This window comes from Hyposmocoma kahamanoa, unplaced genomic scaffold (genome assembly GCF_003589595.1).
Source record: "Hyposmocoma kahamanoa isolate Upper Pololo Valley unplaced genomic scaffold, ASM358959v1 100378, whole genome shotgun sequence".
Classification (NCBI taxonomy): domain Eukaryota; kingdom Metazoa; phylum Arthropoda; class Insecta; order Lepidoptera; family Cosmopterigidae; genus Hyposmocoma; species Hyposmocoma kahamanoa.
The window spans coordinates 3012-17592 of NW_020653316.1; the positions used below are offsets into that span (position 1 = coordinate 3012).

A 14581-nucleotide genomic window follows, 5' to 3' on the forward strand; every position below is an offset into this window, starting at 1 on the left:
ATTGAAGGATATATCAAAAACTGAAATACACTTAAAATTGCGACTTACAATTAAAAACGCGAAATGCAGTACAGTGTTGTGGGGTGCCTGAGTTAGCGAAAACTCTCAGATCACACAAATGCCTTATGCGCGGGGGTTATAATAACATCTGTCGCGAGCGCGATCAAATTTTAACAATAAAAAACGGCATTCATCGTGGCAAATCAAACCCTGCAAGGTTTAATAGATTGTTTTGTAATTTCATAACAACAAGAATCTTTCGGCTATTAACGAGGGAATATATTTTTATTTTTTTCAATGGAAATAACTTACTATCCGAAGTAAAATTATAATAGCTAAATAGATTGCTTTATTATCTAATGTACTACGTACGTTTAATGTATCTTTTTATGTTATTAACCTTAAAAATGACAAAAATTCGAAATATCCTTTACGCAGCCTTTTCTGAAAAAGCTGAATAAGATAAATATTGATATTATAGTGTTTTGGTTTGACACGGTAGAACTTCCCCTGCGGAAACGGAGAGAATCCTACTGGAAGCACACTGGGACAGATGTAGATATGTCCAACATGACACGGGTGAAGAAATGCACTACAACACATCAACCGATAATTGGAGATACGGTGAACAAATTGTAACGTACGAAAATACAAAATGGATAATAAACACCTTTGAACCATACAAAGTTCCAGGCCAAGATTTTTCCCGCATTCCTTGAATGGGCCGGAGACAAACTGGTCCAGCACCAAGTCAACATCTTTCGGGTCTGACTAGCATTCCATTATGTGCTCTGAAGAGGGTAAAAGTAATATTTATATCGAAACCAGGCAGAAACGATTACAGTGACGTAAAATCCTTGGGGCCCATCACCCTCACATCATTCTTATTGAAAATATTAGAGGACATGTGACATAGAACTCAGAGATGGAGCCCCCAAGAACATACTGCTACACAGAAACCGTTATGCTTACAACCAAGGCAAGTCTACTGAATCAGCCCTACATGCCTTTATTGGTTGAATAGAAGAGGCCCTCAAAAACAATGTAATCTGCCTAAGCACCTTTGTAGATATCGAAGGAGCCGTCGATAAAACCAACATCTTCGGCATACAGTCAGCTCTAAGAAGACACGGATTGGATGCAGTGCTAAACAGCTGTATTAGCAACACGCTTAAGCAAAGAACAATGAAAACAACAGCAAATGAGACCTCATGGGCCGTAGTAGCAAAGAAAAAAGCCCTCAAGGAGGAGTACTATCGCCTCTGTCATGGAACATGGTCGTAAACGACTAAATAAAAAACATCTCATCACCAAACTAAATAAAAAACATTTCTATACAGTAGGATATGCTGATGACATAGTTATGGTAACAGGCAAATATGCCAATACACCCTGCGATATTACACAAGCTGCGCTCGGAATTGTGGAAAGATGGTGCAGAGTATATGAACTGTCAGTAAACGCAACTGAGACAGAACTAATAAAGAGAATAAACAAGTAAACTTTTATTTAAATAATAATCTAATAACAATCAGCTAAAATGTAAATCGTACGCAAAAATATATATTTTTAAACTTTAGTGAAATCAGGTTGCGTCTTTGTGGTGCTCATTGGTTAATTCGTTTTGTTGCTGAGTCACAGGTTTATTTTCGGATGCTTTTAAATCACGTCGTCGCTCTGGATCAGATTTTTTGATGCCTGTGCAAAAAAATGTATATTAAAAAAGAGATACTGCCAACAAGTAACATGACGTGTACAAAAAGTTTTATTCTTATGAAATGTAAATTGGGCCAGTCTTGTACGAATGGTAGCGTCGAAAGCTAAACATTGACGGATCTCGTGAAGCGATATTATGTTGCTTGATGTGTTGTTGACTATATAATTAAACCTTTGTTGTATTTGTAATTAAGTTTATTGAATGTCAGGATGTTTCACCAACATGATATTCAATTATTCAATTATTTCTTGTGCAATTACTAGCACTTACCACCAGTTTGTTACAATTATTAATACAAAGATTGGATGCTTAGAAAAAATTCCTACGATCCGGTTAGATTCAAACCAGCGTCTTCTAGCAAACCGTACTAGACGCTTTGCCAAATAAGCCACTGAACGAACTTAGTTAAATTTTTTACGTTGTTATATATGTATATAATATAATACATGTATGTAATGAAAAGCTCACGCGTGCGCTTTTGTACGTGTTTTTCCATGTATAGAACTGGGTGAAATATATAATTACTCACCGCTACCTAAGACTATTTTTATAATATTGGAACACGGGAAATCCACTAGAATTGTTAGAATAAAGCTGGCTATGAAATACATCACATATTGAGAACAAAAAATGTATATCTGTAACAAAAAAAAAAAACGTTAAGACTCTTGTTCTAATACACACTACTACACTTAGAAAAAATTCCTTCAATCCGGCCGGATTCGAACCGGCGTCTTCTAGCAAACCGTGTCAGACGCTATGCCAACTAAGCAACAGAACAAACCAGCGGACCGCACGAATTTTTCTATGTGCTTGTTGTCGGATCGTTGTATTTGGTATTCAACGACTTTTTTAGCCGTAGCGTATCTATGACATTTCTATGAAAGTATTTCGTCACCCAGTTACATACCTTTATAGCTACCAGCTCTTGCTAGGGTTGTCGCTATTAACTCAGATTTTTTTTTTATTGAATTGATATTCTTTTTTTTGTTAAATTACTCCATTAGTTTGTTACAATTAACCTAATAATACAAAGATCGAACACTTAGAAATAATTCCTTCGATCCGACCGGATTCGAACCGAGACATCTTCCAGACAACCGTGCTAGACGCTATGTCAACAAGTGTAACGTTTGGCACGTATATTAAATTAACTAGAGTAAATGACTTCAAGACCGAAGCAAATTGTCATTTACTACTCTTCTCTTTTACCGTCGTCATGTTTTATGTAAACAAGTAGTTCTACTTATTGTATATAGGAAACATTTATACATAAGTTATTATTCAGTTAGTTTATAAGTGTATTATTGTTATGACTATCATGTCAACCTGAGTTTGTCTAAAATGTAACCTCTTTTATCTCGTTTATGGTAATGTATTTTGCTATTTGATACATAAAACGATATTAAAATTGTATTGTATCACACTACAAATTTTTACGACCAACTGGACAATTGTTTGTGTCATTATTAAATAAGTAAGGTTGTTCAGGCTAAAAAATCCAATGTCACGTAGTCATTTTTTCACGACTTAATTGTATCGTTTTGCAATATACATGTTTTATTCAATTAATCCAATGGCTATTAAAAAGCATCATAGACTAGTACATAGATATACTTACAATATTTGGCATAGAAAAGTACATTTGTTGCGTAGGTGCCCCTATTATAACGAATTGTATGGGCAGATGCAACAAATACATCGCATATGAAAGTCGAGACGGCAATTTCCAAAATTTCAGTGACAAGAACCAGTTGATTGGGCCTGAAACATATTAATACTATTTTATACACTTGCCGCTTTGAGCTCTATGGCACAGTTTCTAAAGTATACACTCAACAATGTACTAAAAAACCTTAAAAATTTCAATAACTGGGGTACACATGGCAGAAATCAAAATCAATTCGTATAGAAAGTGTCAAATGTAACAATTAAAATATTCTGAACGTAAGACTCTAGGAGGAAAAACGCATACTCCAAAAATTTTAAAATTGTTAAAGTGAGAATTGAACCTAATTGGATCCTAATCACTACCACCTCATATCTTACAGATTTTGTCGAAAATATATGAAAGAATTATCTATACTCGTGTTGCAAGGATTAGACTCAATCAACTTCTACCGTAGTTATAGTTACAAAAATAGATATAGTTAATAACATCGACGAAAAAGAAAATCTATTTAGGCATATTTATCGATTTAAGAAAGACATTTGATGCAGTTAGTCACAAAATCCTTTAAATTTTAAACACAAGCAATTGGTATGTTACCACTGCTGCAGCGGAACCAGTTCCTGAGGGGTGAGGGCTGAGTCCGTAACCGTCCACTACGCCGTTCTTACTTATTTTATTTTTTACATATCTGTTGTATCAAAAACTACGTAATTAAAAAGTATATACATGAAGCAGGAGTTTTACTTGAAGACGTTAGAAACTCTTCGCTGAGCTGTTCGTCAACAACAACCCGGACAGGTATTACCGGCAATGCTCATAAACTTCTTGAATTATATCTGTCAAACGACATCAAGTGGTCAGGGTCGCGAAATCTCCGCGAGTCCCCCAAGAATCGATCCTTGGTCCACTGTTGTTTTTATTTACATTGGCGAGTGTTTGAGATTTTAATCCGGGATTCTAAATAAATTCTGTGTGTAAATTCAGTGTTCGAGTGTTGTGTAATGTTTACATAGAATTTTCTCACCTCCATAACCTTCAGTGCATGCAAAAATAAGCCAGCCAACACCAATAGACCATGCCGGTCGTCTAAAGGAGTTCAAAAAGTTATCTAAAGCTTGGTTGTCATAGTCAGGATTTTTCATTGGCTCAAACGAGAAGAGTACCAAGCACAGTACGGTTAAGTTGACGATCCATAATACGCAATGTAAGATCTGTGAATCAATAATGTCTGTAATTCCATTTTCATCAATAAATACGACACACCATAACTATAAACCGACGCGGTAGTCATCATCTTTATACAGATTGTGTGCAGATTTTTTATTCAACAGACAAGACGGACAAATGTCACATTTTCATACAAAATTGTTAGCTATTTAAAAAAAGTCATATTAAGCTTGGTTATCATAGTCAGGATCTTTCATTGGCTAAGTCAACCACCACACTTTATATAATGATTATATGAAATAAATTGTTCTATTCTACAAATTTTATAATTCATATTTACCTTAATCACATCACATTTACCCCCAGTAGTACTCGCAATGTTTTAAACATTGCAGCCCGAGACATAACGTAGACACACACACTCAACATAGCCCCGCACTAGGGAAACCCTGTGTCGCGGGTGCCATGGACCCAAACATAGACAACCACAAATTACACCCACACTTACGAGAGAAATAAATGTAGGCCACACAAATATTTCTCCAGGCCCAGGAATCGAACCTGGGACCTCTGCGTGGCAGTCCGGCACGGTAACCGTTCGGCCAAGGAGGCAGTTATGCATATACACGCGTCACGCATTCTTAAATACATATGCGTATCGAATTGTCTCTGTGACTGAGGGAAGCGTCGAGTTCTGTGCTCGATGGAGGGAAGAAACGATTGCAGTACCGGCTCGGACTATATCGTCGGCCTCGTGCCGTAGCGATCTTTCGAATTAATTGATGAATGCATAGAGTGATACATGAATAAGTACTATGACGAAAATGTCCAAAAATTCTGGAACTTGTTTCTGATAAACAATCTACGACATTAAACTATAGTTTATCAGAATAAAAAAGTGCAAATCCGATCTAGTATTAATTTTCCTCAACAATGACGTTTTTATATGACACCTAATGCTTAGAAAAATTTGAACAGTGACTAAAAAGTCACCCGTGATTAAATCATAGAAAACTATCTTGCAGACTGTTAAAATGTAGAACACTATTTCAAAATGTTATGCGTTTTTCTTTCGTTGTGTAGCAAGAATAACATTAATATTTCTACTCAAACGCTTTCGAGCAAACTAAAATCACCATTCGAACGACTGAGATTCAAAACTTACCCTTGAAAATCGAATATTCTTTTCAAAGTGGATCAAATATCCAAAGCACATCCCAACAAAGAAGGGTGGACATCTTGTCAACGTATTATTATAATAGTGGCTCGCGTATCGTTCTGCACTTTCAACATCCGTTCTGAAATAAAAATAAATACGAGCCGCAATAGATAGCACTGATAGAATAGTAAATTGAAAAAATATCTACGGGTTTTAACTTGCACGTCCTCAGTTCAAATCTCACAAATGGCAATTACTTACTAAGACTGTTCAGATCATAAGCAAGTTAGTTATCTAATTACCTATGCCAATGCTGCCGTGTCAAACCAATACACTGTATAGTCATTTACAGTGTTTTGACTTAAGATGATTTCCCTAGGCCTAATTTATACCCTGACATTTCAACTTTGGAGGTATTAGTGTTTTTAAATGAGATATTGAAAACTAAAATAACTTTAAAAAAACTGTAAGTTTTAAAATTTAGAAATTATTTTCACAATATGGTACGGAGCAATACAGTCTTTTGGTTTGACAATTACGCGCGCGAAATGCAGTACAGTGTTGTGGGGCGCCTGAGTTAGCGAAAACTCTCAGATCGCGCACACGTGTCAGAATCGGGGGTCTACTAACATTTTGTCGCGACTCAAATTTTAACAACAAAAAACGACACTCTGTCGTGTCAAACTAAACCACTGCAAGGCATTATAGTGTTTTGTAATTCCAGAACAACAAGAATCATTCGGCTGTTAACGAGGAAAAGGTATTTTATTTGTTTTTCAATAGAAATGCCTTAATTTCCAATCTGAAATTATAATGGCTAGATAGATTTCTTTAATATCTAAAGCACAACGTAAGTGAAATGTATCATTTTATGTTACTAAACTCAGAAATGAGAAAAAATAAATCCTTTACGCAGCGTTTCCTCGATATGCTGTTTTTGATATTACAGTGTTTTTGTTTGACACGGTAGAATTGTGAAAGACATCGTAGTTGGTCAGTTCTAGGTAATGAACTATGGGTCGTATTCCAGAACTCTACTCAATGCTCAAGTCAGGATTTGAGCAGACTTGAGTATGATTTCAAGCACTGGAAATACGACCCTAATGGCAAGGTCTTGAATATGATTTTCAGTGCTCACTGCAATACTCAAGTTCTGACTTGAGTATTGAGTAGAGTTCTGGAATACGACCCTTAGACCTAATCTTCGCCAGAGATGAGTTCCGCGCGCTATAGTGAGACGTGATGGGTTTTTGATGTAGATGTAGAAAATGAAAGAAATAAAACATAATCTGTCGATCTAAACTGCTTAAGTAGTAAAATTTAAAACAATACCTATTTAACAGATACTAATATTCTCAATAAGTGCCTATCCATATGGTTTATTGTACACACGCAGACGACGCATTTTTACGGGGCCCGGCCCGTACCGACTCAAAAAGTAAAAAATTTCAAAGTTTGCATTGAGCGTATATTGCGTGCATCACGTGCAAGGGCGGGGCGTTCAGTGTATTGACCAATCAGAGTGGGCCGCTTAAGGGCAAGTATGTTCTAAGCTGGAACGATACATGGATTATTTTGTTTGAAAACAAAATAACAACTTCTACGATATCTTTCTAATTTTTGTAACCACTCGGTATCCGTTCGTATTACGTCCAATGCCGAAGTGAACGTCGATGCATTCTTTTTAGAATTTATCGAATTATTTATGAAATAGATCCATTTCGTGCTATCTGCATTTCAACTGCGCGTAAAAAATATGCCGCGTGCAGAGGCACTTATAAGCGATGTATTGAGTAAATCCATTTAGAATATTGAACATTAATATTAATTGTTCCATTTCTATATACAATACTTACTCAGGTCGTATTGAAGAACTAATGAAATTATTCATGTAGATGTAAATTGACGACGCAGTGAGAGCAACTAATAATCCAACAATCAAAGCCGACCAGGCGCGATTTTTTTTGCCTGACAATACGAAGAATAATATCAATGGAGACAGAATGTGTAGTTGCATATCAATCGCTAAGTACCAAGCGTGACCTGTACACTGAAACTTGACATAAACAAAAAAATTAAATAAACATTTGACTTTCATGAAATAGGTAAGTATATTTTGACTAAAGTTGCTTCTGCGGCAATGTACGGTGTTATAATGTTTTTATATTCAGATAAAACTGAGCCACAAAATATAATTTCCAAGTTCAGATAAGTGATTCAATATCTATCATCTATTAACACGTTCACGGACAGCAATCCTATAAGCATTTGAATTTGCCTACCGCACTGTGACACGAATGCTATAGTGTGCGAAGTTCGTCTTCCTTTCTTGGGCAGAAATGCTGAAGAATTCGCTTTACCATAGTAAATTAGTAATGATCAGGCTTTACTGTCACATTTAATACTTAGTCAAAACCGCTTACTGTCGTATAGGATGATTTTTGCGTACAAACAAAATTTGTTAAGTCATCTCCCCAATTATGACAAGAATGCTGTAGAATCTGTCTTTGTATGAGATTTTTTAGGTGTGTATTAGGTAAGATTGAGAAGTGATAGGTGAAAGTAAAGTGATTTTCGCGCGATGACGCCCTTTTGGCACCAAGTGTCGAACGGCATAAGTGCTATAGCAGTCAACTTTTATAGAATGCTACAGCGTCTATTGTCACATTCAGTGATATAAGCGTGCTATGGACGAGGCTGCTATGACATTTCCAAAAATGTCATGCAATTTTTAGTGTCCAAAGTGGGTGACTCCCTGTCCGTGAATGTGTTAAAATATTAACGATTCTGAAATCTCGTGTAAACTCGTATTGGATATAACTTTGAAAAAGAATAAACGACAACAATACGTACCCATGGTGGGAAAAAATTCTGCACCTGAAGTAATGTTAACCACCAGCTTGCCCTACAGCGGTTAATTCGTGGAGCTATTCTAGTCCACATTGCACCATCATAAATATAATGTAGTACACCGACTTGCAGCAATATGGTAGTGGCTAGCATAGGAAACATTCGTAAATATCGATGGAGGTAAAACAGATGGAGCTTCTTTAACAGTTTAACTGCAAGATAATCAAAAGGAATAGGTAATGAAAATGAGATAGAGAGCAACGTAACTTATTTGCAAGGTGTGAGGTAGCCGGTTTTCAGTGAATGTCAAAATGACACTTACTTATAGAAAATGGCTACTTGTATTGCGTGGTTACGTGTGAGTGAAATGAAAAGTAATTTAAAAGTAGTAAAAGCGTGCATTTTATTTTAGAAAAGTGTTTTACGACACACCAATCTTTTTTTTCTGTTTTTTTTTTTAAACCGGACGCATCACACAAGGATTAGGAATAAGCAATTATATCACTAAACCGAGAAAAAGAAGTAAGTAGGTCATTCAGGATACGCTTCCAGCATTTTTGTATTTCTGTACCATTTCTATAGGGGCAAATAATATTGCGTTTTTTCGAAAAGGATACAATGGGTAGATTAAATATAGGAAGATTAAAACGTTAAACGTTTTTAAAATATTTAATGAGTTTTGTTTTTTTATTAAAAAAATAATAATCTGTCATTTATACGTTTTGGATAAAAAAGAAACTTATTACACATCGAAGATTCGAGTTTTGAGATTACGGACGAATTCCGATATACATTCAGTATAATCAAAAGGTCCAAGGAAAAACCCAATTGATGCGTGAATTGTCGTAAGATATCTAACGTAACATAGTTTCGATTTAGTAACAAATCCGATGGGTATGTTATACAATTGAAAGATGCGTGGAAAGCGCACCTTATTGAGTTAACAGCTCATTCCTCAAAAATTCACATGTCGACTAGTCGACGTATTTCTTAGCGTCGTCTTTTTTGGAACATAATGTCAATAACAAATCAGCGACAATACAAAACATGGTGAAAGATACAATCGGCTACCTTATGGTTAGACAGTGATCTCTTCCAGGTAACCTTAGAAATTATTTCTGAGTTACAGGTAAAGGGTCTATAGTCATTAATCATAATTATAGCAACGTGAATGATTATTGAGTGTGCAGAAAATCAGAAATAAAGATTTAATATAAAATAAATAAAGTAAGACGTTACGTATCTGCATAACATTTAAACGTGTATGTTTTTTTGCATATAAGATCATTATGTGTAAGTTAATAATATTTTAAAGTAAAAATAAGAGTACGCCTTTGTAAATTATTGAAAACATCAAAGACAGGATTATGAAAAAGACACTTACTATTGCTTATTTTTCCAACAGTAGTGTAGACGACCAACAATCCGCTTAGCATAAAAAATGTGTCCACACCGATATCGAATGAAGCCAACCAAAACGAACGTAATGACATAAGAGTCTATAATAGAGTAAAAAGAATTTAATTATTAATGAGTTTCGTAATCAAGCTACATTGCTTCTAAGTAAAGTTGTTTTAAATACCAAAATGTTTAAACAGATAGAATGTCAGTCGGACTAACTAATGGATCTCTGCTTTAATAAAAAATACACTACTCAACAAAATCTAGGGAACAAGCCAATAAATATTAAATTATTCAATATTAATTATTTTAAAAAAAAAATCAGGCCACCGAAATTTACAAATGTAAATTAAAATTAAATTATGGTTTGAAATATTAAAAAAAATAAAACATAAAAGCAAAAACATTTTCAAATTAGAAGAGAAAACCTTATATAGGCACAGTGTAAGCAATTGAGAGTTGATCATCACTTTGCGTATGCGTTTCTTGTGTTAAACAATTTATTGCTGTTTTTGTTAATTTTTGTCATTTTAAGCGTCATATCACGTCGTCATCTAACGCAAGTGAACATGCTTAAGGCTGTGCGTGTGTTGGAAGCTAATGTTGTAGTCGCCGTTATCTGGCAACCAAGCTAATTTGTCGATTACGGGTGCGCTACAAAGCTATAGGAGATGTAGCCGAACGTCACTGAGGAAGATACTAGATCACTACGAAGAGACGAAATCGTTTTTTGCAAAATACTGTAAGGAGATAATTCCATATTATAGCTCCACACCCTGAACCATGTAAATTAAAAACTTATTTAATAGCTTTTTTAATAATTTTCACTGCTACGATAGATTTAATTTTAATTTTTTTTTTCATATATTATAATAAATTTTGATTTTTTGCCTTAACAATCCTTGTATTGTTTTATCTTAAAAATTAATATTAATTAACGCTTCTTTTGATGTACAGTATAAAGGGCAACAGTTTGTTAAATTTGAAAAAAATATTATAATTATATTATAATAACCTTGTTCCTTGGATTGAGCAGTGTATTTTTAATATCGGAAATACATTGTCGAACAAGAGACATAATAATTAATCTCCTGTCCCTGCGATTTTGCTAACCTGTAACCAGAACACAACAGAACGCTGTTTTGCTGTAGAGCGTTATGCATAAACAGTAAAGAGAACCACAATTTAATTGTAATTTGTTTGATTTACACAGATGGATTATATCATTATCTTTATTATAGTTTCTTCCTTTTTTTAATGTACGAATAAGCGCGCATTTTACCTCCATCTCGTCTAATGGAAAGTCGAAGATGTAGCACGCACACCTAAATAATATCTATTCACTTTCGCCTTGAAAAGATCCAAGTTACAGTAATTATCATTAGTGACTTATTAGGCAGAAAGCAGGCATACTTTTTCATAGACATAATAATAAATATCAAACTACATACCTGAGACAGGTCCACAATATTTATAAATGGTGGAAGAAAATACATTGTGTGCCCAATTATAATCCAAGCCATAGTTATTGCTCTGATACCATCGACACATTCTAAGGCATCGCGAACTGGTTTATATGTGATAAGACGACTTGAATTGGTGTATACTGAGAACGATTGATAAACTGTACTGAGAGATTTGGGATCTGAAAATAAAAAAATAATAATCACCATAGTATTCACAAATTTAAACACTTTTTTTTCTAGAGCTTGTACATAATATGATGAATGTAATTTTGTGCACACGATGATCTTATGCATCTAATCAGCTTGAATATGAAAAGTGAGATTTAGATAACATTTGGTACAAGCTCTATAAACCTAATATAGTTGCTTCTTTCTAGCAACGGAAACCAATTAGATAATTCTCTAAATTTAATCTAAAACGAATAAAGATGACGAAGTATTCTAACTGTATAAGCTCTCACTAAAAAAAAGTTAAGAAGTAGTCAGCAAAGTAGAAGTAAGAAGGACAGATAGGCAATCGTAAATTAATACGCTGGACAGATCAAATAATAAGCAGATCTGCTAGAGACAAGTATTATACATATGATTTAAAGAGAGAATGGCGCTTACAGAGCGGTAAGAAGGCAGCAGAAACCTGACAAGAGTTGATATAACATTTGCCACTTAAGTATCCGAAGCAAAAAAATAAATTATATGATAAAATAGTAAAGATTGATTGTGGAAAGTACATTTCATAATATTAATATTAATATATTAATAATATTAATTTTAAGATCTTTGAACAAAATTTGTTCAAAGATCTTAAAATATTTTTTTATCGCATACTTTCATAATTATAACAAAAGGAGACCATTAACAATATTATTTTTTGTGATATTACAATCCTTAATATTATATTGACATGTATTAAATTAGGAAAAGGGTTCTTTTTTGGATTAAATACAAAAATATTTAAAAATTGCTTTAATTGGTTTGGTTGGAGGCTAACAAAATCTTAACATTGTTCGTATCATCTAAAACAGAAACAGTTTCTATTTTATATCCCGATGCATCTGCTGTTATAGGTATAATATATAGACTTACCTCGTTTCTGAATAACAGTATTCCAGATATCGTAACTGGTACTAAGAATGGCCAGTAAACCAAATAAACTGAAGACAATACTGAAAAACAAGTGCGTTGTTGTTAGATGTATAATTAGGTAAATTACACACACGAAAATGATTCCAGATGATTTTCAATCTGTTAGTGATAATGAAAAATAAATAACAATTAACATTGGTGTTGAATGTGTTGTCTTATTTGTTAATAAATATCTAAACAATATCTAAAATAATTATTATATACTTCAGTTTAAAGCGAATAAACACGATTAAGTTAGAGAAATATATAACCAAAAGGTACTTACATAGCCACATAAACCCCTGGTGCCCAGGGTTTGTCATTTTTAAACCGGCAAAATTCTTCTTGGAAATTTACCAACTGGGTTCCGATAAGATTAGGCAACGCTTGTCTTGTGGTGCAAGGCTTCGGTATGCAAACAGATACTCTAAATTGTATATCACCAACATTTGCTGCATCCGTTCTAAGAAGTAAAATATTTGGGTAATGTAAAATTTAGCTATAACCTGCCTATTGTATTCAAACCTCTCACAATGTTTACAACAATATATTGTTAGTCTTTTTTTTATAGTACAGTATTCTACATTGCGCTAAGATTAATTTATTATGTCATTAGAACATTATTAACCTTTGCGTGGAAAAAAAGATGTAAATAAATAAATAAATAAATAACGCACACACTCAACATAGCCCCGCACTAGGGAAACCCTGAGTCGCGGGTGCCATGGACACACACATAGACAACCACAAATTACACCTAAACACACGAGAGAAATAAATGTACGCCATACAAACATTTCTCCCGGCCCGGGAATCGAACCTGGGACCTCTGCGTGGCAGTCCGGCATGGTAACCGTTCGGCCACAGAGGCAGTTTTAATAATAAGTGTGTATTCCGTAGAATAATGTACTGGCGGCTGCGCCCGCTAAGTAAGAGTTGTTGGAATACAGCTTTGAACCCGCAAGGACGTTCGTTATTCATTTCGGAATTCCATCCTATCAGTTACCTGTTCTCACCCCAAAATAACAAGATGCTTCCCAAAATTCTTCTACCACGATCGTCTATCCAAGAGCACATTAAGCTAAACACTTTGGGTCGTTTTTATGATTAGCGGTATGGAGTTGAATTTAAATCTTAAGTGACAAGACAATGACTTTGAAAATGCCTCTTTTGTGGAGCGAGACTAGTACAGAAATAGTTACAGTGATGTATAAATCACGCGTGTTAACTTCATTCCTTTTAAAAAGTAGAAATTATCTTTTCCTATATCTATAGTTATCTTTCTAATACATCATCAGTTCTTGAGAAAAACAAAAAATATCGATCCCTTTCAAATTCACTAATCTCGCTCGTATCTACGGCTGGCAGATAATCTATTACAGTTATTGCAAGGGTTTTATTATCAAATAACATTATGGGATATTCAACTTAATTTATTAAGTGTATCTTGTTTGCCTACTTATATCGTTTGTATTGTAATAAAATGGTAAATTAATTTGAATTCCAAATACTAATATATGTAAAATAAAAAAAAGATAAGGTGCTACTGCCAAATACAAAAATAAATTCGGTGAAATTTTGATTCTTACCTCATTTTTTTTTCACTTTCTATCCCACTCAGAATTTCAACATTTTGTAGTAATCTATTAAACGGAAGTATTTCACTCTTTGTAGAATCAATATCATTAATTATATTTCGCAATTCAGGTGCATCTCCCAAGCTTTGAAGATTTGACAATCCTATCCTTATTCGACAATACTTCCCGTTGATAATCATATCATCGATTTCTCTGTTAATGCCCAAGCATTGATGATAATTTCCTAAATCTACAGAATTACCTTGCAAGATCCCTTTTGGTATTCTTGGCCCTGCCTCCAGAACTGAAAGTACAAAATTTTAAAATATAAATACAACTTACGTTCATTAAATTTCATATCATGGCAAGAAAGCGAAAACGAGGAAAATATTTGTATTTAATGTAGGGGTTAAAGTATGAAATTGCCGTTTTATTGCAATAGGTTCTTTG

The 14581-nt window shown here is 34.2% G+C and overlaps 1 protein-coding gene across 1 annotated transcript in view; it reads right to left on the bottom strand.

Moving 5' to 3' along the window:
* Positions 1–1585: 1585 nt before the first annotated feature.
* LOC113230077 (O-acyltransferase like protein-like) overlaps positions 1586–14581 on the bottom strand; it is a 14388-nt gene continuing 1392 nt past the window's right edge. The window contains exons 2-13 of the mRNA XM_026463820.1: positions 14144–14435; positions 12841–13017; positions 12516–12595; positions 11418–11611; positions 9950–10064; positions 8569–8777; positions 7572–7765; positions 5722–5854; positions 4414–4600; positions 3339–3481; positions 2247–2355; positions 1586–1698 (exon numbers count right to left, since the gene is read on the bottom strand). Of these exons, the coding sequence (XP_026319605.1) occupies positions 1586–1698; positions 2247–2355; positions 3339–3481; positions 4414–4600; positions 5722–5854; positions 7572–7765; positions 8569–8777; positions 9950–10064; positions 11418–11611; positions 12516–12595; positions 12841–13017; positions 14144–14435 (1946 nt within the window). The remainder of the gene's footprint in view (positions 1699–2246; positions 2356–3338; positions 3482–4413; positions 4601–5721; positions 5855–7571; positions 7766–8568; positions 8778–9949; positions 10065–11417; positions 11612–12515; positions 12596–12840; positions 13018–14143; positions 14436–14581) is intronic.